The sequence below is a fragment of the Diabrotica virgifera genome, chromosome 9, assembly GCF_917563875.1.
Source record: "Diabrotica virgifera virgifera chromosome 9, PGI_DIABVI_V3a".
Lineage (NCBI taxonomy): Eukaryota > Metazoa > Arthropoda > Insecta > Coleoptera > Chrysomelidae > Diabrotica > Diabrotica virgifera.
The window spans coordinates 9,211,397-9,238,442 of record NC_065451.1 but is presented as its reverse complement, the minus strand read 5'-3'; the positions used below and the strand labels follow the sequence as shown (position 1 = coordinate 9,238,442).

At 31.7% G+C, this 27,046-nt stretch overlaps 1 protein-coding gene across 1 annotated transcript; it reads left to right on the top strand.

The window, feature by feature from the left end:
* Positions 1-2,515: 2,515 nt before the first annotated feature.
* Positions 2,516-26,458, top strand: LOC126892766 (cGMP-gated cation channel alpha-1-like). Its single transcript, XM_050662447.1, has 6 exons — positions 2,516-2,658; positions 11,463-11,933; positions 18,239-18,484; positions 24,556-24,940; positions 26,028-26,362; positions 26,447-26,458. The coding sequence occupies exons 1-6, from the start codon at positions 2,524-2,526 to the stop codon at positions 26,456-26,458; spliced, it is 1,584 nt and encodes a 527-aa protein (XP_050518404.1). The 5' UTR covers positions 2,516-2,523.
* Positions 26,459-27,046: the final 588 nt, after the last annotated feature.

The window sequence follows — 27,046 nt, the reverse complement described above, 5'->3', positions numbered from 1 at the left end:
TGTTCCCTTTCTATTTTAAACCGAATTGAATAGTGCTAATATTAAATCCTTAAGTAATACGATTAACGAAAAGAAAGGATTAAAAAATGTAATTCTAGAGAGACGACAGTCAAAGCAATAAATCTTATCATATTAGCACAGCAAACATAACACTTTATATTGACACTTCATATTAAATATAATATTTAAAAATTTCAAATTGGTCTACCCAAATCAATCATAGATAACGTCCAATCCCATTTAAGCTTTCATGTTGTAATTATTTTATATAAGTACAATTTTTTGTTAAAAGTTTGTGTAATGTTTGCGGTACTTATGTTCTACATCATATTTATTTGGAACATATATGATGTGGCAGTTTATAATATCCATTAATCGGATTAAGTCAATTATGAAACTTTTATTTTTCAATCGTCTAGGCTAGGTAGGTACTATTATGACAGATCCTATATAGCGTTTTCATCGGGAGGATTGCTCGTTTTCTTCTATTTCTTATGATTCAAGATGATGCCTAGCTTTAGTATTAGTTTTCTGTCATATTCTTTCATTTCTATTTTGTAACGCAATCCGATATTTCGATTTATTTTTTTAATCTTCCCCTACATCATCTTTCCATTTCTTCTCTACATTTGGATCCTATTTAGGTCCACTTTGTATTTATTTAGATTATTTATGATCAAAATATGTACATTCAAATGGTTTTGATTTTGTGTTTTTTTTCTAGCCTATCCTGTTATTTCTATGTTTTTTCTTTTGGCCTGGAGGGTTTTTTGAGGTCGCTAAACACGAATATGCCACCAGAACCGACTCCCGGAGCACCTGGTTTCTAAGGTCAAGGAAAGGCGCTCCTGGAGTTTCGAGGGTCTTTGGTACTACATTAATGCAAACGGACTAGTTATAGGTTTTTGGGGTTGCTGAACACGAATACGTGATCAGCACAGACACAGGAGCACCTGGTGCCTAAGACAGGTTATCTTCTGGAGTTAAAAGCCTAAGAGTAGATAATCCATTTGAATCCTCGATTTGATTCCTCCGAAATTCCAGAAGATAACCTGTCTTAGGCACCAGGTGCTCCTGTGTCTGTGCTGATCATGTATTCGTGTTCAGCAACCCCAAAAACCTGTAACTAATCCGTTTGCATTAATTTAGTACCAAAGACCTTCGGAACTCCAGGAGCCCCTTTCATTGACCTTGGAAACCAGCTGCTCCGGGAGTCGGTTCTGGTGGCATATTCGTGTTTAGCGACCTCAAAATACTCTCCAGTAATTCATTTGCATCAATTAAATGCCGAAAACCATCGAAACTCTAGAAGATGACGTCCCTTGCAGTGGCTCTGGCCACTACGTTCTCCGGAGGTAAATTCTGATGGCATATTCGTGTTTAGCGATGCCAAAAACCCATGAGTAATCTGTTTATATCAATTAAATGCTGAAAATTATCGAAACTCTAGAAGATGACATTCCTTGCAGTGACCCTGGCCACCACCTCGTCCGGAGGTAAATTCTGATGGCATATTCGTGCTTAGCGATGCCAAAAACCCATGAGTAATCTGTTTATATCAATTTAATGCCGAAAACCCTCGAAACTCTAGAATATGACGTCCATTGAAGGTCAATGTCAAAGTAAGGGTCGCCATACGATAGCCAGGAAAAAATCCTATAGTTCGTCCCACCTTGACTTTACAGTATAGGGAACATAGGCAATGCAGTCCTTATGAGAGTTTTTAGCGCGGTGATGCCGATTTTATCAAAAAGAATTTGTAATCGAACATTAGAGAGATTAAATTAAAACTGTTTTAGAAAGACAATCTACAATTTTAGGATTCGTATTCGTTTAAGTTTATTTGATATACTACAGTTATTACGCATATCAATCCTAAAATTGTATATTGCCTTTCTAAAACAGTTTTAATTTAATCTCTCTAATGTTCGATTACAAATTCTTTTTGATAAAATCGGCATCACTGCGCTAAAACTCTTATAAGGACTGCATTGCCTATGTTCCCTATACTGTAAAGTCAAGGTGGGACGGACTATAGACTACTAGTACTTTTCCTTGATCCAAACTTCTATATGTTACCAGATAACCTCAGTAACTCGGGGAATTGGAATACCCAGTAAATCTTATAATTTTCCTAGTTTGTGCCTCTATATCTTGAAAATCCTTCATACGATTGAGTTGTGCCCATGAGAACTTTTTATCAGGATGCTTCAAAGAGTATTTTCACAAAGTATGAACGAAATCCACTGGGACCTAATTTCCATAAGGTTTGTGCGGGGTACTTTTCTCTTTTATTTTCACCCCTGCAACTTATTAAAATAAACATTAGAGAAGTTTTCAGGGACTTCGATCTTTCATTATGCGTTTAATTTTTTTAAAAGTATTTATTAGTTTTCTCAGGATTCGAAAAAAATGAATACATTGAAAACACCTTGAACATTTTGACAGGCGACATTTGGCGCCTATGCCTTTAAGTCTTTTAGACATTGACAGTGTATTTAAAGTTGTCAAAATATTGAAAGAATGAGCTCAACTACTGAAATTACTCAAGAAAATAAATCTAGCGATTTGGGTACAACTGTGTTAAACATTACAAAAAAGATCAAATGGAAATTCTTGATAGTCATGGCTGCAATGCCAAATTCCACGTTTTGGAACGTAAGTTATTTTTCTGTAACACATATGTATTGTGTCAGCATCTACATAAGGCTTTTCTAGTTTCCCTTTAAACTGCAGCAAACTTTGGAGTAGCAAAACCAACATGATATTGTCGCGTAAAAAGAATCTAAAAACATATCCTTAACTTGCAGATTTATATTTACAGTGTTATTAAACATTTTCCAGAGTTTTGGTATGCTTAGCTCTACTGGTTAATAAAATCTGTGGAACGTTTTGGAACCACACTATGCGATTCACAGCTTTTTAGAAACTCCACAAACTAAATTTCAGGGCATCCATTGATTTGTTTGCCTTGATTAAGAGTATCTACGAAGCTGATACAGCTTGTGTCAGGCTTCACTAAGATTTAAAAAGTTCCGAATAGGATGTGGAATTAGACAAGGTGAAACTATCTCCCCGAAATTGTTTAATACCAAAAACAATTGGTCTTAAAATCACCACCTCAAAGATAAAATTTATGACCAATCTTTAGTCAGCGGTAAAATTCAGATTGCATGCCATAATATCGACCAAGTAATAGCTTAAAAATATCTAGGGCTAGGGCATGAGATTCGCTAAGGTCCAGGCAATCAGACAACTGAAATACAAAGAAGGATAGGTCTAACATGGGCTACCATGCGGTAGATTGAACAACATTTTCAAGTCTAATATTCCAGTTTGTTTAAAAAGGAAGGTTTTTAACCAATGTGTTTTACCCATACTTACATATGGTACCGAAACAGTAACTCTGAGAAAGGGAACAACTAATTAAATAAGAGTTACACAACACACTATGGCAAGACAATGTTAAGTATTACCATCAGAGATAAAGTACCAAACCTAGAAATAAGAAGAAGAGCAGGACACGGATGCAGTTGAAAGAATAGCCATGACTAAATGGGCTTGGGCCGGATATATTTACAAATTAGCGAATGATAGACCATTTAAGAAAATTCTTTGCAGTCATGATCAAAAAGAAAATGTTAAAAGAAATGAACGAGGATATCAAAACACAAATAAAAGAACTGAAAACGGAATTGAAGGACGAAAATGAGGAGATTAGAAACAACATAAGGGAGGTAAAAGAATAATTAAAACAAAACAACGAAGAAATAAAAAACATAAAACAAGAAATAGAAAATATGAAGAATGAATGGGCAAAGGAGAGGAAAGAGCTAAAACAAGAGAATAAAATGCTCAAAGAAGAAAACAAAAAGATAACAGAGGATCTATCTGATCTTAAACGATCAATGGAAAGACTAGACAAGGAAAAAAGAAAAAATAACCTAATCATAAGCGGATTAATTATAGACAGTGAAGATCCAATAGCTCTAAAACAAGAAATGACAAACATGCTAGACGGGAGTGGAGCTGCATAAAAGACGCCATACAGGAAGCAGCAGAAAAAACAATTGGCAAAAAAAGGAAGGAGAAGAAAAAAGAATGGTACAACATCGAATGTCAAAAAATTATGAAAAAAAAAGTGGAAGCGAGATTAAAATCGATAAGAACGAACACGGCAGAAGACAGAGAAAACTACGAATCACTGAGAAATGAGGGCAAAAAAATTAACAGAAAACAAAAACGACAATGGATAGATCTAAAGATTCAGGAAATAGAGAACGAAATTCAAAAAAATTCTATAATAAAATAAAAGAAAACAATAGAACATTCAAAGGTAAATTAAAAGGAATAAAAAACAAACAAGGTAAAATTGTAGAGGAAGAGAAAGAGTATAAAGAAATATGGACAAGTCACTTTAAAGAATTACTAATTGAACCAGTTATAAATGATGAAATAGAAGACGAGGACGAAGAAGAAACGAACACACAGGAACCAACATTAGAAGAAGTAAAAAACATTATAACGAAAGGGAATAATGGAAAGGCACCTGGGAAGGACGGAATAAATCTAGAACTAATAAAATACGGAGGGGACATATTGCATGAAAAAATACATGAATTGATTAAGAAAATATGGAAAGAGGAGACAATGCCGAACGAGTGGGAAATTGGACAGATTATAACGATCCATAAAAAAGGCGACCAGCATGAGTGTAAGAACTACAGAGGTGTTACACTATTAAACGTTGCCTATAAAATATTATCGTCAATAATACAAAAAAGGTTAACAGATGAAACAAAAAATATCATAGGACAATACCAATGCGGTTTCGTAAAAGGCAGATCAACAACAGATGCAATACATACCATTAAACAAATCATGGAAAAAGCACACGAACATCAACATGAAATAGAAATATTATTTATAGACTTTGAACAAGCCTTTGACTCAATAAAGAGAAAGGAAATAATGAAAGCCCTAAAATATCAAGGAGTAAGTAAAAAACTAAGAAACCTAATAAAAATGTCTATGAATAAATCAAAAATAAGTATCTTAACACAAAAAGGGGAAACAGAAGAATTCGAAATAAATAAAGGAGTGAGACAAGGTGACTCACTGTCAGCAACACTATTTAACCTGACAGTAGATTTTGTGTTAAGAAAGATCCATAAGGGAAACCTAAGAGCATCAGGTTACCAACTAATCGCGTATGCAGATGATATAGCGATAGTAACAAAAACACGAAAAATCATGAAAAAATTATTAATGGAGATAGAAGAAGAGGGAAAGAAGATGGGACTAAGAATTAATGAAAAGAAAACAAAATTAATGAGACTCGGAAAAGCAGAACAAAACAGAGAGATAAGGATAGGAAATAAAAAATTCGAGGAAGTACAGAAATTTAAATACCTGGGCGTTATGATAAATAACAAAGGGGAAAGAAAAACGGAGATCGAAGAAAGAATAACTGCGACAAACCGGGTATTCCAAGCAAATAGAAAACTACTAAAGAGTAAAATATTGACCAAACAAACAAAAATGAATATATATAAAACAATAATAAGACCAATAACGATGTATGCAGCAGAAACCATGACTATGACAAAAAAAGAAGAAGAGAAATTAAGAATAAATGAACGAAAGATAATAAGGACAATACTGGGTCCAGTGAAAATCGAAGAACAAGACTATAGAAGGAGAATGAATAAAGAAATTTTAGAAGAATTAAATGGTGAAGATATAGTAAAGAAAATAAAAGTACAAAGAACCAAATGGCTAGGTCACATATGGAGACAAGGACCAGAATCAGTATCAAAAGCTATGATATTGTGGCAACCAGGAGGAAAAAGGAGACGTGGTCGACCCAGATCTAAATGGTTAACTGAAGTAGAGGAGGACTTAAGAGGAGCAGGAATTACAAAATGGAAAGAGAGGGCAATAGACCGGAAGAAATGGAGACATATTAGTGAACAAATACAATGATCATGGGGACTGATCCACCCCGTAAAATGGATCTAGAAAGCGAAAGCGGCGAAACCCCACATGGGGTGTTAACCCATATACTATACTATACATGATCTCAATTTGGAACTTCGCATAAGAATGGTTCGATGTTATATGTATACACTGTGTCCGTAAAGTATGGAACAAATTCTTTTTTAGCTAAACAGAGCATTTTAAGAAATAATCCTGAAACACGTCGATTTTTGATTTTAATTTACCGTATTTTAAAATAATACACTAATATACAGGGTGAATTACTTTCGAGTAATGACGTCACCGTCATTTTTTTTAAATGGAACACCCCCATTTTGTTTCAATTTTCGGATTACTCTAGCTGAGCTGATTCCAAAAATGTATCACATGTTGATTCAAATTGGTACAGGGTGGACAAAAATCCAATAGCTTTGTATGTGTTCATAAAGTAACGCGTTAGTTAAATTAACAATATTATCAAAAATACTTATTTATTTTTGATATTTTAATTAATTTTTGATTTTAATTAATTTTTGATATTGTTTAATTTAATATTTTAATTTAATATCAAAAATTAATTAAAATTTAATATTATGAATACACACAAAACTATTGTATTTTTGTCCACCCTGTACCAATCTGAATCAACATGTGATACATTTTTGGAATCAGCTCAGCTAGAGTAATCCGAAAATTGAAACAAAATGGGGGTGTTCCATTTAAAAAAAATGACGGTGACGTCATTACTCGAAAGTAATTCACCCTGTATATTAGAATATTATTTTAACATATGGTAAATTAAAATCAAAAATCGACGTGTTTCAGGATTATTTCTTAAAATGCTCTGTTTAGCTAAAAAAGAATTTGTTCCATATTTTACGGACACAGTGTATACCCAGTACTACTTTACGGAGTTCAAGCATGGACCCTGACTGAATCGCTTTTGAAGAACCTAAAAGCATTTGCGATGTGGGTCTACCGCCGTATTCTAAAGATCAGTTGGGTAGAAAGAGTCACAAACGAAAGGTTTTTGCAACGTTTGAATAAAAGTTGTGAAGTAGTAAACACGGTTAAGAGGCGTAAATTAGAATACAGTGGAACCCCGATAAGTCGGCCCCCGCTAACCCGGAAGTCCGGCTAACCCGGACCGATTTTCATCAGATAAACATTTTGATTTTCAATATTTTGTATTTTGACAACGACCCGATTTGGGCGTCGCGAAACGTTAATAAAATTATTTTTAAATTTAATTGTGGCTTATTTCCCATCAAAATAGTTAATTATCAGACAAACCTTTCAACAATAAAAATGTATGTAATATAATATTTGATAGATAATGTGTATGTGTGTAATTTGAACTATACGATATTAACAATGACTCATAGCACACGCCGCAGAAACAACAGCCACCTGTCTGTAGTACCTATTCCTTTTTATTTCAAACTGTCTTAGCATTGTTTAGGAAAGACTATTTAAAAAATTCTTTTATAAACAATGGTCTTTAGTTTTCACTGTTCTTAAATAACATTACATCGTTGTGACTGTATTGTGTGTCTTGTATTGTTCGCTTCCGTTTGTGTTTGGTGTTTTTTTTAGTAATTTTAATGAGTAGGTACTGTGCATATTTATAAATATATTTCATGTTATTTCAATTCTAACGGAGTTTATCTGTAAGTATACCGTATTTTATTAATTTTTACCATATTCTCCGGCTATCTCGGATTTTCGATAACCCGGATCGGCCGCGGTCCCGATTAATCCGAGTTATCGAGGTTCTACTGTACTTTGGTCATATAATGCGTCACCCAGAAAAATATGACATACTTCACCTTGTCATGCAAGGTAAAATAATGGGAAAAAGAAGTGTGGGCCGCCGTACAACTTCTTGGCTTAAAAACCTACGCCAATGGTTTGGGAAAACTAGCTCTGAACTATTTCGTGCGGCTGTAAATAAGACAATGATTGTTAATATGCTGCGCAACATGAGAGCCAACGATCGACAAGCGGTCTCGGCACCTTAAGAAGAAGAAGAAGAAGAAGAAGGAGAAGAAGATGGACCAGAAAGATGCTGGAATGGCTACCAAAGCAAGGGGCATATCGGAGCAGAGGACGACCAGCGACTAGATGGAGGGATAATATAAAGCGCACTAACACAAAGGCTATAGCGGGATAAGATGGTCAAAAATGCCCCCGCACCGATCAGCCCCGCTACTTATGGGCTATAGCGGGATAAGATGGTCAAAAATGCCCCCGCACCGATCAGCCCCGCTACTTATTTTTTCGATAAAGGATATAAAATTATGCCCTCATGCAAATTTTTAGCTTCCCAAAGGTCCTAGAACCTTTTAAATCGAGAAAAGAAGAATTTTTAGGTTTTATTTTTTTGTGAGCGCAATTTTAACTTAAAAAATCTGAAAAAATTCGAGATGATGTATATTTTGAATACAAAACAGCCTGATTTTTTTTCAGATTTTTGTAATAAAAAATGAGCCCAGGAAAAATTTTCGAAATTTTCAAAAAATTTTTAGGTTATGTAAATATAATTTGGCCAACTTTTAAATACTATTTTTTTGTGTATCTTTTATCGTTCTTTTGAATGGCAGAGGCAGAATTTTCAATATCTGAGCGGAAAGACCGAAAAAATTGAAAAAACCGTTTTTTGCTGTCTCGAGATGCATCTCGGGACAGCCAATTTTAGGATTTAGGATCATGACTACAACAACTTAAAACAACACTAAAAGTGTGAATTTTGTCATAAAATTTGGTATGTGGGTTTATAATAATATTTGGAACAGCTTTTCCAAATAACTTTTTTCGATATCTCTAACGCGAAGCAAATCGAATCGCATATCGAAAATTCACCCTGTTCGTGGATTCGCAGTAGACCGCGTTTAAAATTTAAATTTCAGTTGACCATTTTAAAAATTGTGAACCATTAACTTGTATGACTGTGCCAAATTTCAAATCTGTATATATTTTGATTGCCGAAATATAGGGGTGTCTTCATCTTAAATGCAACACACTGTATATTATCAATTTGATAATTTATTGCAACTAATATAGACGTATTTTTTTATACCTAGATTCAAAAAATATACATTCCAAATACTGAATAATTCACTAATTTTATCATAAAAAGTCAAATTGATTGCATTGAAAATTGAACTAATTAATGCGTATTAATATAATATTATTATAATAATTATAATATACAGAGTAAATTTTATGTATAGAAACCCTCAATTATCTCCGAAACATCTTGCATAATTTTTATAGGTTTTGGTGGGTAGGGGTTTTCTAATGCAGCCGATATTATAGTGATAATTACATTGTTGTCAGATCTTCCGTTTTTCTGGAAATCTAATGAATTTTCTTATTTTTTTGCGTTTTGAAGTCCTTAGGAAATACTGATTATTTTTCATGTTATATTCTCTATACCTAAATGCCACAGTTTCGGAGTTATTGCTACATGTATTTAAAAAAAAATTAAACAAATTATAAATATCAATTTTTTCGGCCCGTGTAGTTACATTCTTTGAATAATTGGGAAGAAAAAATGTCTTTTGTAATTTTTCTCTAAAGGTTTTCGAGATCCAAATAATTTAATTGAAAAAAATCGAATAATGACGATTTTCAAGGTTCAAAAACACAAATATAAAAATATTATTTTTGAAACTGCTGAGTAGCCAAATTCAAGCTAAGTCCTTCTTCTAGGGGTTCGCTATAAAATTTTTTGTCCCGTTTTATTCTAAAACATTGCCTTTTATTAATTGTTAGTGAAGCGCATATGAGAGGACGGGCGATCGGGGTATATTAACAACTAAAAACAATATTTTAGAATGAAACAAGCTTAAATTACTTATTGGTAACTTATAAAATAAGTCTTGAACTTGAATTTGTGTAGACAGTTTTCAGTTTTAAATTGTTTAAACTCGAACTCGTTTAACTTTAGAGAAACATTACAACAGAACTTTTCTTGTTCCCAATAGTCCAAAGAACGTAAAATAATGTCTAAACGGGCCGAAAAAATTGATTTTTATAATTTGTTTAAATTTTTTTTTAATAAATGTAGCAATAACTCCGAAATTATGATTTTTAGATATAGGGAATATAACATGAAAAATAATTAATATTTCTTAAGGACTTAAAAAAGCAAAAAGTAGAAAGGGTATTCCAATTGAAGTAAAAAAAAAATTAGATTTTTAGAAAAACGGAAGATCTGACAACAATGTAATTATCACTATAACATCGGCCGCATTAGAAAGCCCGCATCCACCAAAATTTATAAAAATTGTGCTAAACGTTTCAGATATATTTGAGGGTTTCCGTACATAAACCTCACTCTGTATATTATATTATTACACATTAATTGGTTCAATACTTCAATGCAAGCAATTTGAACTTTTTATGATAAAATTAGTGAATTAGTCAGTATTTTGAATGTATATTTTGAATCTAGGTATAAAAAATACGACTATATCAGTTGCAATAAATTATCAAATTGATAATATACAGTGTATCGCATTTAAAATAAAGACACCCCTAACATTTCGGCTATCAAAATATATTCAGATTTGAAATTTGACACAGTCATACAGGTTGATGGTTAACAATTTTTAAAATAGTCAACTGAAATTTAAATTTTAAACGCGGTCTACTGCGAATCCACAAACAGAGTGAATTTTCGATATGCGATTCGATTTGCTTCGCGTTAGAGATATCAAAAAAAAAATTTGGAAAAGCTATTCTAAATATTATTATAAGCCCATATACCAAATTTTATGACAAAATTCACACTTTTAGTGTTGCTTTAAGTTGTTGTAGTCAGGATCCGAAATCCTAAAATTGGCTGTCCCGAGATGCATCTCGAGACAGCAAAAAACGGTTTTTTCAATTTTTTCGTTCTTTCCGCTCAGATATTAAAAATTCTGCCTCTGCCATTCAAAAGAACGACAAAAGATACACAAAAAAATAGTATTTAAAAGTTGGCCAAATTATATTTACATAACCTAAAAATTTTTTGAAAATTTCGAAAATTTTTCCTGGGCTCATTTTTTATGACAAAAATCTGAAAAAAATCAGCCTGTTTTGTATTCAAAATATACATCATCTCGAATTTTTTCAGATTTTTTAAGTTAAAATTGCGCTCACAAAAAAATAAAACCTAAAAATTCTTCTTTTCTCGATTTAAGAGGATCTAGGACCTTTGGGAAGCTAAAAATTTGCATGGAGGCATAATTTTATATACTTTATCGAAAAAATAAGTAGCGGAGCTGATCGGTGCGGGGGCATTTTTGACCATCTTATCCCGCTATAGCCTTTTATTCAAGAAGCCGAAGATAGAAATAGGTGAAAGATTTTATGGGAGATCTACGTTCAGCAGTGAACAAATATAGGCTAATTGATTATTGTTTTATTTGGCATATATTCTAAAATAGTGCATATGAATTTGGTAATGTTATTAATGTTAATTTTTGTTTCAGATGTTTATTTTGGCTACATCCGTCCTGAACTACATTCTGGTCACCACAAACCTTTCCTTCCTCCCAACAGAAGTAGCAGAATTCTTTTCGTTTTACGTAATCTTTGACGTCATATATCTATTTAATTTTCTGCTTCTTCTATCCCAAAAAATATTCCATATCTCGAATACTTTTTACACTGAGAAAACTATGTTTATCATTTTTGTTGTCGATTTCGTTTCTTTGGTTTCTCAAGCGATGCTAATAATACCATTTGTTAGCGCCCACAAAAGTTTTTTAGTGCTCATTTTTAGAGTTATCACCTTTGTTAGACTCAGACATTTGTTAGTTTTCAATAAAGTTCTTCGAAGATTGACAGAATATCGAATAGTATGGATTTTAGGCAAATACATTACGACCGTTGTTATTATTATACATACTGCAATTTGTTTATGGTTCCTAATCAAGTCTGAAGACAATTTTTATGACGAGGTGAGTTTTTATTATTTTGTATTTATGCCGGTATATTAGGCGTCAACGCCCTTCCGGTAGAGATCTATGGAGAAGTATCACCGAGTCGCAAGCCCTTATCTTTTGCCAAACTTCTCAACATTTCTCAACTATTCAACATAGTACATAGTACATCGTTTTTTTTTTAAAATGATTGCAAGAGTCTCAAAATTGGTTTTAATTGCTTAGTTTGAGCGAGTCTACCACTTTCTGAAAAATTTCAGAGTGCAAGCTGGACGCGTTTCCGCACCCCACACGCCTAAACCTGTAGCTCTAGCGTGGTTAGGTTTTGTGATTGCAAAACTATAATTTTTAATTTTAAACAAAATATTATGCAATGAGTGAAAAATAATTTTCACCACGAATTAAGTAATCTGTTAATCGAGGTTCACAGTACCAAGCGGCGCCGCTAGGAGAACACTCCAATAATGCGTCGCAGATTACTTATATGAAACGTGGTCCTTTTGTACTCTAATACAGAGTATGGTACGACAAGAAAGAAAATAATCGTTTTGATTCAATTAGAGTCTTTTGCCATCCTCTGACACCTGATGTTTCGGAATTTATTCCTTGTCAAAGAGGCTTTGCAAGAAGACTGAATCGGACCATTTTTTTGTTATTTTGTTTTTTTGAAGTTATACTTCTTTACGGGCGTAATGACGGTGAAATTTTATATGGTAAAACCTAGCGACCGGGCGCATGCGCATTATAACTTTGTTCTGATTGGATGTTCAAATGACATGACAAAAATTATCCAATATGGCAGCTGTGGGACTGTGGTTTGGTTATAATGTATGCTTGTTGCGTTTTAAAATTTGTAGGAAGAGAAACAACAAACAAAAAGTTAGTTAATGGTTATACTGCCTTTTTAAATAGTTTTCATATTATATTTTTGGACTTATTTACATAGAAGAGATGATTGTTGCATGCCAATGTGAAAGCTCATCAAACTGTGACTAGTATGCCTGCCGCAGATCTCGCTTATTCAAAGCTAAAGAATCTTTCACTGGTAAGTGTTTTATAAATAGTTGATCAAATTTTGTTATGATATTTGAACATAGCCACTTTGCACGACGCAAGTGATTGCGAAATTTATTAGTCGTTATACGGGCTCCGATACCTACCTTGAACCTACCAAAATACATAAGTAGTATGTAATACTTTTATTTACATAATTTGATTACCATCAAAATGTCTATCAATATTCACCTAATATATTGTTTTCTTACTCTATGTTTAGTTGTATTTTTTCAATTCTAAATCATTTCAATTCAAAATCAAAATAATTTGATTTACATAAGTTAAAAATGTCAAAAGGTTAATCTGTTTAGTTAGACGATCTTCGCACATAATGACAAGCTGTCTCTGTGGCTAAGTTTTAATGCGAGTGAATCCCAATACAACGCAAATACCAGCCGCGTGGTAAGTTGGTTCGAATCCCAATAGAAACTTTTATTTTTTTATTTTTTTTTATACATTTTATGATTGTAAGTATATTTATTATATAATTTTATTTTCAGAAAATACGTATTTAGTTAAAAAATTTTCCGACAATTAATGTTTAGAAATCATTTGTGGCATTTTTAATGTGTTCGTGTGTGTTTTATTTTTTTATTATTTTAATTTTTGGCACTGTTTTAATAAAAATGTTTGAGAAGTAGTAATAGTCCAGAAAGCCACTGCGCATCCGCTAGGAAAAATATTCTAATTCGGATTCTTTGCACAATCTTACTCAAAAAGGACTCCTTTTAACAAATTTGCATGTTGCCAGGACCAAAAAGTGGTCAAAAATTTTTTAAACGTTTTTTTTTTGTTTTTTTCCTAAAATTATTTTTTTTGCACGGAAAAAAGTTTTTTTAGGTTTTTTGGATCATTCCAAAGAGAAAAGGTCTTTAGTGACTTTTCTCTAAAAATGATAGTTTTTGACATATAAGCGATTAAAAATTGAAAAATTGCGAAATCGGCCATTTTTAACCCTCAAAAACTATGTGAAAAGCTGAAAATTTGAATGTTGCCAAGGTAGGTAGATATTCTTTAAACATCGACTGATGAAATCCGAAGAGTTTTTTGCAATACAATATTTAAAACTCCTTTGTTTTTTAATTGCTAATCAAGCGTGCACGACACTATTTTCCACCGACAGTATGGTGCAAATGAAAGGAATAAATTCGTTATTTCGTAAACCGGCGACTTTAAGGAAAAATCCCGAAACAGGTCGATTTTTATTTTTAAGTTATGATATTGTGGCATATATGGTATACTAGTGACGTCATCCATCTGGACGTGATGACGTAATCGATGATTTTTTTTAATGAGAATAGGGGTCGTGTGCTAGCTCATTTGAAAGGCTCTTCAATTCTCTATTCAGTAATATAAACATTTACATAATTATTTATACAGGGTGTCCAAAAAATTTTTATTAAATTAAATTATTTACGTATTTTTTATGGGAAATAAGTCACAATTTTACTAAAAAATGAATTTATTAACATTTTATTTAAAATTTATTAAATTATTAAAAAAATTAAATTAATAATATTAATAATATCTAATTCTGCTAAATGAAACCAATTGTGTCGCAAATTCCTCGGTAGAATGCAGTAAGATGTGGTTACCCATACTGAAAGAGGAAGTCAATAGAAAGAAAATACCACGATTAGTAAGTCAATAACATATCGAGTTAGTACAAATTTTATATTTTAGTATTACTTATTGTATATCTATGTAATATTAATATTATTTATAATTTAAACATATTAAAGTCAGAATTTGGTATTAATTTTTTGAAGGTAGATTAAATGTAAGACCAAATACTTACGATGTCGGGATAGTATCACGAGGTTTTTTCCTGGTTTTCCCTCGTGATTTACTATGGAATCTCTAACACGAGAATTTTACTGTCATCGTTGCATTTGGTTGTCTTTTTAAAGACAGATCACATGCTATGATTTTTTTTGCGACGGATATTCTTGAGTTGGGATTGATTTCATGTAATCGAATGAACTATCTTTTAGTAAAGTCGTCCCAGGAACGCAACTCATAAATATTGGCGATATCATTTTAAAGTCTTCTACTTTAAAATGTATAATATACGTCTGAATTGCCAATATAAATGAGTCAGATTAAATAAATTATTAGAAGAATTTTTTTACTTAGCAACAACATGTTTGTTTTATTTTAATAGTATTTTGTATTTTGACAACGAAACCCGATTTGGGCTTCGAAACGTTAATAAATTCATTTTTTAGTAAAATTGTGGCTTATTTCCCATAAAAAATACGTAATTATAAAAATGCCACAAGGAAATAGCTTCAGAACAACATTAAATTATTTGACAAAAAAAGAAGTAGAAGGACACCCTGTATAAAAAATTATGTAAATGTTTACATTACTTGATGGAGAATTGAAGAACCTTTCAAACGAGCTACCACACGACCCCTATTCTCATTTAAAAAAATTATCGATTACGTCATCACGCCCAGACGGATGACGTCACTAGTATACCATATATGCCACAATATCATAACTTAAAAATAAAAATCGACCTGTTTCAGTATTTTTCCTTAAAGTCGCCGATTTTCGAAATAACGAATTTATTCCTTTCATTTGCACCATACTGTCGGTGGAAAATAGTGTCGCGCACGCTTGATTCGCAATTAAAAAACAAAGGAGTTTTGAATATTGTATTGCAAAAAACTCTTCGGGATTTCATCAATCGATGTTTAAAGAATATCTACCTACCTTGGCAACATTCAAATTTTCAGTTTTTCACATAGTCTTTGAGGGTTAAAAATGGCCGATTTCGCAATTTTTCAATTTTTAATCGCTTATAAATATGTCAAAAACTATAATTTTTAGAAAAAAGTCACTAAAGACCTTTTCTGTTTGGAATGATCCAAAAAACCTAAAAAACTTTTTTTCATGCAATAAAAATAATTTTAGGAAAAAAACAAAAAAAAAACGTTTAAAAATTTTTTGACCACCTTTTGGTCCTGGCAACATGGAAATTTGTTAAAAGGAGTCCTTTTTGAGTAAGATTGTGCAAAAAATCCGAATTAGAATATTTTTCCTAGCGGATGCGCAGTGGCTTTCTGGACTATAAGTATAAATTAATTTAATATTTAAATAAAATATAAATAAAAAGTATATTAATTTCGTTTATAATCATATAATCATATAATAGAAGTATAACTTCTTACGTGCGTACAAAGTACACACACATGTTTTTTTTTATTTTATGGCATAGACTTGGGTGTCAATTAGCCAGTCACAACTTTTTGTTTTCTACTCATACATAAAGAAGGCAATGAGGTCCTTAGAGTTCCATAGCAAACTCTTCCACAGCTCTCTACTCAGTTCAAAAGCTGCAGCTGTCCGCTATGGACTATCCAAGTTGCTCACCCCATTTTCCATTATACATCTTCTTCTTCTTCTTCTTCTTTTTCCATATGTACATAATATATCAAATTATCAGGATTAATGAATTTAGAGGTTAATTTTAGTGCCACAGATAAATTTCATTAAACAATCATATATATATTTTTGTTGTTCAGGGACAATAGATAGGATATATTGAAAGGTGGAAAAACATTACATTTTATTAAATCTTCGAGTAAATTATAGCTGTATGGAATGTATTTTGTGCACTCAAAGAAAGTGTGATTCAAATCACCCACCTTCTGACATTCAGTACAAAGATTTGAATCAAAAGCTTTAATTCTTGCTAGATGTAGAGGGAAACATGCATGTCCAAACTTCATTCTGATTAATGTTGTTATATATCTTCGAGGTATTCTTTTTCTCATGATCATCTTTCAGTGCGTCACAGTTTTTCGATTTCTTTCTAACGCATTAAATTGTATGTGACAGAAAAAAAGGCACGTCGGTGATTACTTTGGTAATTATTCTAGTTTGGTGGTTATTCTAGTTGTCGATAGATGGCGCCATAATAAAAAAATAATTTTTTTAATTAGATAATAATATCACAAATATAATCTGTATAATTTTTAAGACTATACAAATCAAAGAAAATACCATTTTATAAATGCAAGAAACACATTTGATTTGTTTTTATTCCAAATTGAAAATAAAATGTGACAACTGTCAGATTTAACTAAAATGTCATGTTAGAATAAATGTCATAAATGTGTATTATCAGGGACTTACTATTTTTCCTATCATTTGTTACGCACCGAAAAATGCTCATGAAAAGGACAATACTACATAATTTTTAAACCAATATATATTTGGAACACAAGGTGGAACACAGTGAATACTGAGATTTGGATTGTTTACAAAGATCTCGCCATGATTGACTCCACTGATTTTTAACTCGATGCTTAATAGTGTTAACTAAATGAGATATGCAAAACTTACGATTATTTAAAGTACCATTCTCAATAGCTTTTTTAGCCAAACTATCAACATATTCATTATCCGTTAGTCCTATATGAGCCTTAGCCTTAACCCATAAAAAGTTCACTCTTTTTATTTTTATGAATTTCAAAAAGGATTTTCTTAATTAGTAGGATATAAATATTTGAATTGTTGTTGGGAAAATCTATAGTTTTATAATTGGACCTTAACGAAACGAAGAAAATGGTGTAAATATTAAAATATTTGCACCGGAGTATGGTTAGACTGTCCTCCCCTTTGACTAGGAATAGATTCCGAAACATCTGGTGTCAGGGGATGGCAAGAGACTCGAATTGAATCAAATCGAAACGATTATTTTCTTAAAAGATTATGCGTTAGAATAAAATAAATTATTTTTGTCGGACAAAAAAGAGGGCGAGATCGTCTAGTCCGACGCCCGAAAGATGTCACTCTAGAGCGGTACAGTTTTGTTATTACAAAACTCTTAATTTTCGATTGAAAGTACTGATAATTAATTACTAAAGATTGCCGATCTCTTGTCCGACAAATTTACAGCCTCGTTTCTTTAGTCGGACAACGTTGCGATATCTATTTAAAACAATGGAAAGTTGATCCGAAAAAACAAAATGTCTATCGTTGGAACCAAGTTTCTGTTGACAACTTGGAATCGTGCCTTCTAAAATTTGCAAGGTAAACGAACGATCAATAAAGAAGACTAGGGGAAATCTAAGATTGCATTCCTCAACCTATCAATTCATCTAAGTAAAATTCCATCGAATATTGGTTCATTCTACCCAGATAGGAGTAAAAATAAAAGAAAACATTTTGCCTATCAATTTCTTTTATCAATTAATGTACTACCGTTGATTGAAATATAATACATCAATCAACGGTACTACTATATCTTTTAGTTGCCCGAATTTAAATCAGGAGAAGTCCCAGCAAGCAATGCATCTTGGTATTTTTATCACATTTATGCTACCATCCAGTTACTAATGAATGTAGGATTTGGAGATGTCTATCCAAAAAATATCAACGAAATATACTTTTTCTCCATGATGTTCTTGGTTGGACAAGCTTTAACAGTTTATTTCATCTGTGTCGTTGGTTGGATTATTATAAATCAGAATTATCACAAGTTTAGCATTTATTATCAGGTAAATGTATTTGCTTTCTTTTGATGTCTCTGTCCGTAATTTTTTTTCAGAATGATCCTTACAGGAATTTACAAGAAATGTGAGTTTCAGATGAGTGATACTCAATTTGAATCTCGAAATGGATTGGGAACATGAGAAGCTCTTTTTGCCTTAAATGTGTTAACACAACGATGCAGAGATATGAACGTAGATCTATATGCATGTTTTATTGATTATCGCGGAGCATTTGACTGTGTTAACCATCAAAAGATGATTCAAATTTTTGGATCGCCAAGAATTTGGTACAACAACAAAGGGAATTGGCTAACAAGACTTGCAAATTATCTCAGAACTAAAATGGCACCAAACGCCAACACTTAAAATAAAGCACACAACATTCAAAGATATATGAATCCTACTAGGAGTGCGACAAGGTTGCGTCTTATCACCACCATTATTTAATCTTTATTCGGAACCAGATTGTCGGAAACGAATGATAATGTCCTAATAGCAAGCAACGCACAAGAACAATAGCCCGATCAAAGAACAATCTGACCCCAAAAAAATAGGAAGGATGAAAATTTGGGAATAGGTAGTTGAAATTGTCTATTATTATATAAGAAAAAGTTTACAATTCTACATCTCCCCTCCTCGAATAGATGAAAAAAAATACATTCAAAATAAGACCGGAATTGGATAAAATGACTAATTCTAAACAACTTTTCTTCTATAGAGTTTTTTCACTAGTCGTTATTTGCGAATGAATATGTTCATGTTTAACAAAATAAAACATGTTTTTGGACGGTTTTTCGGAGATAACTCAAAAAGTAAGTATTTTAGCGAAAAAAATTGAAAAAAAAATGATGTATACATGAGGTCTGTAGACCCAGTAGAAGCAGAGTTGCAGCTAATGAAAAGTAGGTTCTTCTTCGTCAAATTCCAAATCGAATATTTCAATGTGAAATAACCCAAAAACGGAGCACTTTTCGGGGAAAATTCATTTCAACTTTTTTAAAGTGTTTAAAAATAGGTTTATTTTTGTTTAAGAAAAAACTTAAAAAACGTAATATTAAAAGTAAGTGAATTACGCTCCAAATATTGTTGGTCAAGCATCACATATACATTTTAACATTACCACTTCACAAGTTACTTTATCTATGTATTATTTATATGATCTGTAAGTTTCATCGGTTCAAAGTGCTTCATTTTGAAAAAGCTGTAGTTAAAATGGCTTGAACGAGTAACTAATCACGAGTTTAGGCAAATTTTGAACCGCCATAGCATAACTAATTTTTGTCTAACAAGAAAACAAAAAATCAAATATATTCAGAAAAGAAAAACGTACATTTTATTACTCTTTGAGATTTTTGGTATTCCTAATTGTTTTTAAGTTAATTTCATAAACAATTACGATTTTTTTCAAAATAAAAAAAAATGATTTATTTTAAACCCAATTTTTTTCAAAACTGAGCACTTTGAACCAATTAAACTTATAGATAATATAAACAATACATAAGTAAAGTAACTTGTAAAGCGGTAACCATTATTTTTATTTGAGAAGCTAATTAAGGGGTGATTTTCGCCATTTTTTACCAAAAAATAAAAGGGACCAACAATATTTTGAGCGTAACTCACTTACTTTTACTGTTAGAAGTTTTTTTAAAAAACAGAAATAAACCTTTTTTTAAACACTTTAAAAAAGTTTTAATTAATTTTCCCCGAAAAGTGCTCCGTTTTTTGGTTATTTCACATTGAAATATTCGATTTGGAATTTGACGAAAAAGAACCTACATTTCATTAGCTGCAACTCTGCTTCTACTAAGTCTACAGACCTCACGCATACACCATTTTTTTCAATTTTTTATAAGCTATATTTTTACTAAGAATATTTTTTTCGCTAAAATACTTTTTGAGTTATCTCCGAAAAACCGTCCAAAAACATTTTTTTTTGTTAAAAATGAACACATTCACTCGCAAATATCTCGAAAAATATTGACTTAGTAAAAAAACTCTATAGAATAAAAGTTACTTAGAATTAGTCATTTTATCCAATTCCGGACTTATTTTGAACGTATATTTTTTCACCCATAAGAAAAAATATTTCATCCCGTATTTTCCAATTTTTGTAAAATGGAGGGGATGTAGAATTGTAAACTTTTTCTTATACCGGGTGTCCACTTATATTTTCCCCCATTTTAACTACCTATAACTTCTAAACGGCTCAAGATAGAAATATGCGGTTTTCGCTGAAATGTATTATTTTAGTAAAAGTTTTGTCTGAATGGATTGAATTTTTTATATCGCTTTCAAGTACGAAAAGGATTTTTGAAAAAAACGTTGTTGACTTTTTTTTAATGGAACACCCAGTATATTTTTTTGTAAATTGAAAGAAAGGTCATTTACCTATCCAACGATATAAAGTTTTTTAAAATCGGTTGTCAAATCACTGAGTAATTAATTTTTAAAATGGGAGGTGCAACATGGATATCTTACTTACTTACTTAATCCAGAACTCGTCCACCTTTCCGTGTGAGTTTGGATATCACATACCTAAATAACATGACTAAGCAAATTGATATTATGTTATGTGATTTCCACATTGCATCTCTCATTTTAAAAATTAATTGCTCAGTCATTAATTTGACAACCGATTTTAAAAATTTTTATATCGCTGGATAGGTAAATAACCGTTTTTTCAAGTTTTTAGGTAAATGACCATTTTTTATATCGCTTTTAAACAAAAAATGGCGAATTTTTGAAAAAAAAAAACGTTGTTGACTGTTTTTATTAAAACACCCAGTATATTTTTTTGTAACTTGAAAAAATGGTCATTTACCTATCCAAAGATATAAAAATTTTTAAAATCGGTTGTCAAATGAGTGAGCAATTAATTTTTAAAATGAGAGATGCAATGTGGAAATCACAGAACATAATATCAATTTGCTTAGTTATGTTATTTAGGTATGTAATATCCACGTTGCACCTCTCATTTTAAAAATTAATTACTCAGTGATTTGACAACCGATTTTGAAAAACTTTATATCGCTGGATAAGTGAATGACCTTTCTTTCAATTTACAAAAAAATATACTGGGTGTTCCATTTAAAAAAAGTCAAAAACGTTTTTTTCAAAAATCCGCCATTTTTGTTTTCGTATTTGAAAGCGATATAAAAAATTCAATCAACTCAGACAAAACTTTTACTAAAATAAAACATTTCAGCGAAAACCGCATATTTCTATCTTGAGCCGTTTAGAAGTTATAGGCAGTTAAAATGGGGGAAAATATAAGTGAACACCCGGTATAATAATAGACAATTTCAACTATCTATTGCCAAATTTTCATCCTTCCTTTATTTTTTTGGAGGTTTTCGTAAAATTTTGCGTTCCCTGATCGGGCTATACAAAATATTAGATAGTTCATCATAGTGAAATGTTCGGTTTATATGTTTCCAAAACTTCTAAAAAAAAAAAAATAGAAATACATTCTAGTATTTTTAGATACTGATAACTTACATTTGTTTTACATAAGCTCATGTATAATAAATGACATATTTTCAAGAAAGTATCCAAATCATATAAGGGGATCATTATTTAAATAATTAAAAAGGGGTCATTTTTGCAAAAAAATTACTTTTTTAACTGCTGAGGTTATTCAGTTACTAATGAAGGTCTATAGGATTGTTTTCTGCAAAGCTGAAGGGTAAATCTTTCACATAAGATTTACTAAATTAAATTTGACCCCCTATTTATTTAAATAATTATACATAAAACTTTAAAAACAAATTTGCAAAAAATTATTTTTAGCGTTTTAAATAAGCACTATAAAATATATTATTTTATAAGAGAATTTGCTCTGTTATCAGTATTAAACAAAAAACAAATTGGTCGAAAAGTATTTAATATTTTTTTAGATATTGAATTTGTTTATTAAATGTTACTCTATTTTCAAATGCAAAAACGCGGTTGTTGGCAAAGAAATATTCACCCGTATTAAATCTTATTATTTTTATTTTTATGTATATTTTCTATAAATGTATTGATAAATTCAAATTTTAATTAAACTTCCCCCTAAATTGGCATTTGAAAATTATTCAAATTTGTTTTTTTAATAACGTCGCAAGGCATAAATATTTTGACATGCCGTTTCGATAATTCGGTTCCTGGGAATTTTTCAATAATTATCAAAGTTTTTTCTTCTTTTTTGCTCTTCTTTTTTTTTCTTGGAGTTCATATTATTACGGGGCCTTTTAGGGTTAAGTTTCATTAAGAATGTCGAATCTCTAAGTTTTAGATTCTAGACCTAAAAATATTAAGATTGGTCTAAAATCACTTAAATAAAATGTGGCTACTTACTGAGTTACAGAGTGTTTTATTTAAAAATTTAACAATTATTTTTACCAAGTACTTTCAAACTATTTGACGTATCCTTATCATACTTGGCAGAAAGTGTGGGTACTATACAGTCTACTAAATTGTGATAAATAAAAGTTTCTAGCTACTGCCAGAGGCGTACGACAGGGAATAGTTAATGATTGACCCTTCCCAAATTATACGCCACTGAGGGGTTTGCCATTTTAGCAAAATTTTTCGATTCTCTAATACTTTCTATGTAAATAATATACTCTTTACTGGTAACGATTAGGTCATTAGTTTTCGAGATATTGGACGTTAAAAATGAAACAGCATAGTTATTTTGATTCATTCATTCATTCATTTTAAACTTCCAATATCTCTCAAACTGATGACTTTATCGATACCAATAAAGCTATTTACATACAAAGTATCGGAGAATCGAAAAATTACGCTAAAATAGTAATTCACTCAGTGGCGTAGAATTTGGGAAGGGTCAATAATTCACTATCCCCTGTCGTAAGCCTCTGGCACTAGCTAGAAACGTTTATTAATCACAATTTAGTAGGGTGTATAATAGCCACACTTTCTGGCAAGTATGATAAGGATACGTCAAATAGTTTTAAAGTAGTTGGTAAAAATAATTTTTAAATTTTTAAATAAAACACCCTGTAACTCAGTAAGTAGCCACATTTTATTTAAGAGATTTTAGTTAAATCTTAATATTTTTAGGTCTAGAATCTACAACTCAGAGATTCGACATTCTTAATAAAATTTTACATTAAAAGGGCCCGTAGTAATATAACTGCAAGAAAAAAAAGAAGAAGAAAAAACGACAAAAAAATTTTGTTAAGTAGTAAAAAGTTCCCAGGAACCCAATTAACCAAACGGCATTTCAAAATACTCAATCCCCGCGACGTTATTAAAAAAAACAAGTTATAAACAAATTTGAATAGGTTTCAAATGCCATTTTAGGGGGCAGTTTAATTGAAATTTGAATTTATCAATACATTTATCGAAAATATACATAAAAATAAAAATAATGGGATCTTAAGCAGGTGAATATTTCTTAGGCAACAACCACGTTTTTGCAATTGAAAATATAGTAACATTTAATAAACAAATTTAATATCTCAAAAAATATTAAATATTTTTCGACCAATTTATTTTTAATTAATACTGGTAACATAGCGCAACTTACTCCGTAAAATAAGATATTTTATAGTGCTTATTTAAAACGCTAAAAATATTTTTTTGCAAATTTGTTTTTAAAGTTTTATATACAATTATTTAAATAAATAGGGGGTCGAATTTAATTTAGTAAGTCTTATGTGAAAGATTTACCCTTCAACTTTGCAGAAAAAAAATCTCATAGACCTTCATTAATAAGTGAATTACCTCAGCACTTAAAAAAGTATATTTTTTGCAAAAATGACCCCTTTTTAATTATTTAAACAATGATCCCCTTGTATGATTTGGATACTTGCTTGAAAATATCTTTTGTACCCACCTAAAATTTGATATAAAATTTGTTTTAACCTGTACGAATTTACATTTTGACTTTTTTTTATTTTATTAGGCTATATCTAAATTTCTTATCCACGAACGATCTCCTCTCAAAACTCAGTTTTGTCTTCATGTAGCATCCTTCAAAGAGGATACAGAATAACTAACGAGTCTTCTTACAGTCGTCTTAGTAGATGACATATGTTTTAAAATTTTTGATAGTCTTATTATTTTAGATAAAAAATGTAAAGAAATATCTCAACGGCTCACATCCTCTCATAAAACAAACAGCAGACAAATATTTTTCCATGAAAGAACACAAACAATTTACAGACCGATCTCTCCTTGACATGCTACCAAGATGTCTTCAGCAAGATATTGCGTACGATCTCAATTGTGGACTATTACATAGGTCTTTATTGCTGAGTAATCTTCCGAAATTCACCTTAAGAAATATTTCGTCAGAAATGAAGACAGTTATCCTGCCCGCTGGAGAAAGTATCTATTTTCAGTATGTGGTCAAGAGTGGCATGGTCTGCATAGAGGATGGCGCGCTTGAAATTTTACATGACGACGATGAGGAAAGTCCTGTTATTTACTTTAGAACTGGGACAATTTTTGGTAAGTATATTTAGAAAATATTAACAGCAAAATAATAAAAACGGAAAATCTAAATGGCAGTATCTTTATAAAGTGTTTATAAAGAAAAAAAAGCGTCAACAGAGAAGAAATCACACAAAGAACCTGAGGACTCCATGATTATCTTCTTCATCATTTCAGGGTTTACGTATATTCTTGCATCAAACTTTGTTCCACGATAGTCGATTTTTATAAATAACACCTCTAAGACATAATCATCTAACGCAAGAAGAGGGAACAGTTCTGCCAAGTGACCAGGCTCAAGAGCTGACAAACCGTCATCCATGTTCATATCGTCTCATATCCTCTGGTAAATAAAATCTGTGTAGATTATTTGTTCTTGGATGTAAACAACCTCCTTTTTGCTACCCTCTACCCGGTTTCTTCTTTTCTGCAATGGGTTTAATTTCTGGAGTGCTCTTGGCTACCATACTGTTGCCTTTCTTCCTCGACTTTCGATCAGTTTTCGTTCTCCTGCTTTTGGATAACCACGAAAATCTTCAGGAGGAAGGGAAGCTTGACTTGGATCAGCCTCTGGATGAAGGGTACTGATTCCTGCATAATTTGAAACGGCTCCTTCTTCTACTTGTAGGAGAGAACCATTGGGTGCCTTACCTGGCATAGTATAATCATGTGTCATGTGTCTTGGATGGTTGATGATACACAGTGTCAACAGGCGGTCGACCAGTCACATAATTACACAAGATGCCTGCTTCGGTAAAATATGTCGATCAAGTGGATGTATCCCACTTTGTTTGAATCCTGAAATTATATTAGAGGGCTATTCTGATTAGCTGTGTTGAAGAGGGATGCTGTATTATAAATTGATGCTTGTTTTATCATCCAAAAGTCAAGAGCTGCATTATAATAAGTCTTAAAAGTAACAAAGGCTGCACCTTCACTATTCTTTGTTCTCTCTTCTCTGTTCTCTTTTTTCTACCTTGTCATACAGGTTTTTTACCTTGTCAAGGTAGGTTCAAGGTTTTCTACATTGTCAAAAATTAATAGAGCAGGGTTCAGAGTCATCTTCTTTGTTGATTATTAAATATTTATACACTCAAAATTTCAGGGGAAATTTCATTGTTCCTGAACATTCCCTCAAAAGTTACCGTTAGAGCGGCCAAACGTACCGAACTGAGAATCCTGGAGAAAAAAGATTTTTTAAAAGTGATGTTACACTTTCCTCAGCAACTAAAATATCTGCACACTGCACTTAAACTTCGCCTTAATAATGTTCCAAAACAAAACAGTTTCAAAACACGAGTCCAGAATTTAAGGAAAATTAAGAATATGTTAAGTTTTGGTTCGATTGATGAAAACGGGATGAAAGATACGAATTTTTATGAGTTGTACAAATTGGAAGACCAATATTTGAGAGATAATCGTTTTGATGAATATAATTGGGTAAGCTGTTATAGTTATTTTTAAGAATAGGATGTTTTTTGATGAAATATAAATATAAGTAACTATTAAGTGACTCTATTCCAGATTCATCATTAGCTGTTTTGAGTCTATCGCTGAAAATAGTCCTCCTGTAAATAATTCCATTGCATCCGATCATGAGCCCACCTTGTTGGAGTACGTCCTCGATTACAATAAGCATCGTGTCCAGGTCACCACTCTAAAATTTTCTTGGCCCATCTACCATCTTTGAATCCGGCAACATTTCCCGCCCAGTTCCATTTCAGCGTTGTAATTCTTTTAACTACATCCTTTTGTATGAAACTCCTTCTCCTAACTCTTTAGTATGAAACTCTGTCTTTGAGGGATATCTTCAATATTGACCTCTCTATTGCTCTCCGTGCCACAACTGGAAGTACATATTGATCAAAGATCATCCAAGCACATGGGAATATCTGATCTAAAGGCTTCCCTCAGTTTTCCGTAAGCTGTCCATGTTAGTCATGTTCTCCTGTTTAACTCTGTTGTTCAATTATTTTTTCCTAATTTAATCTCGTGATCCAGCTTTTTATAGGTATACACTGGTTCAATTTGCGTACCATTAGTTAAGATATTTTTGGCAAGTACAAGGTTGGTCATGTATTGTGTTTTGGAAAAATTTCAAAAAGTGATGTATTGTGTCAGTTT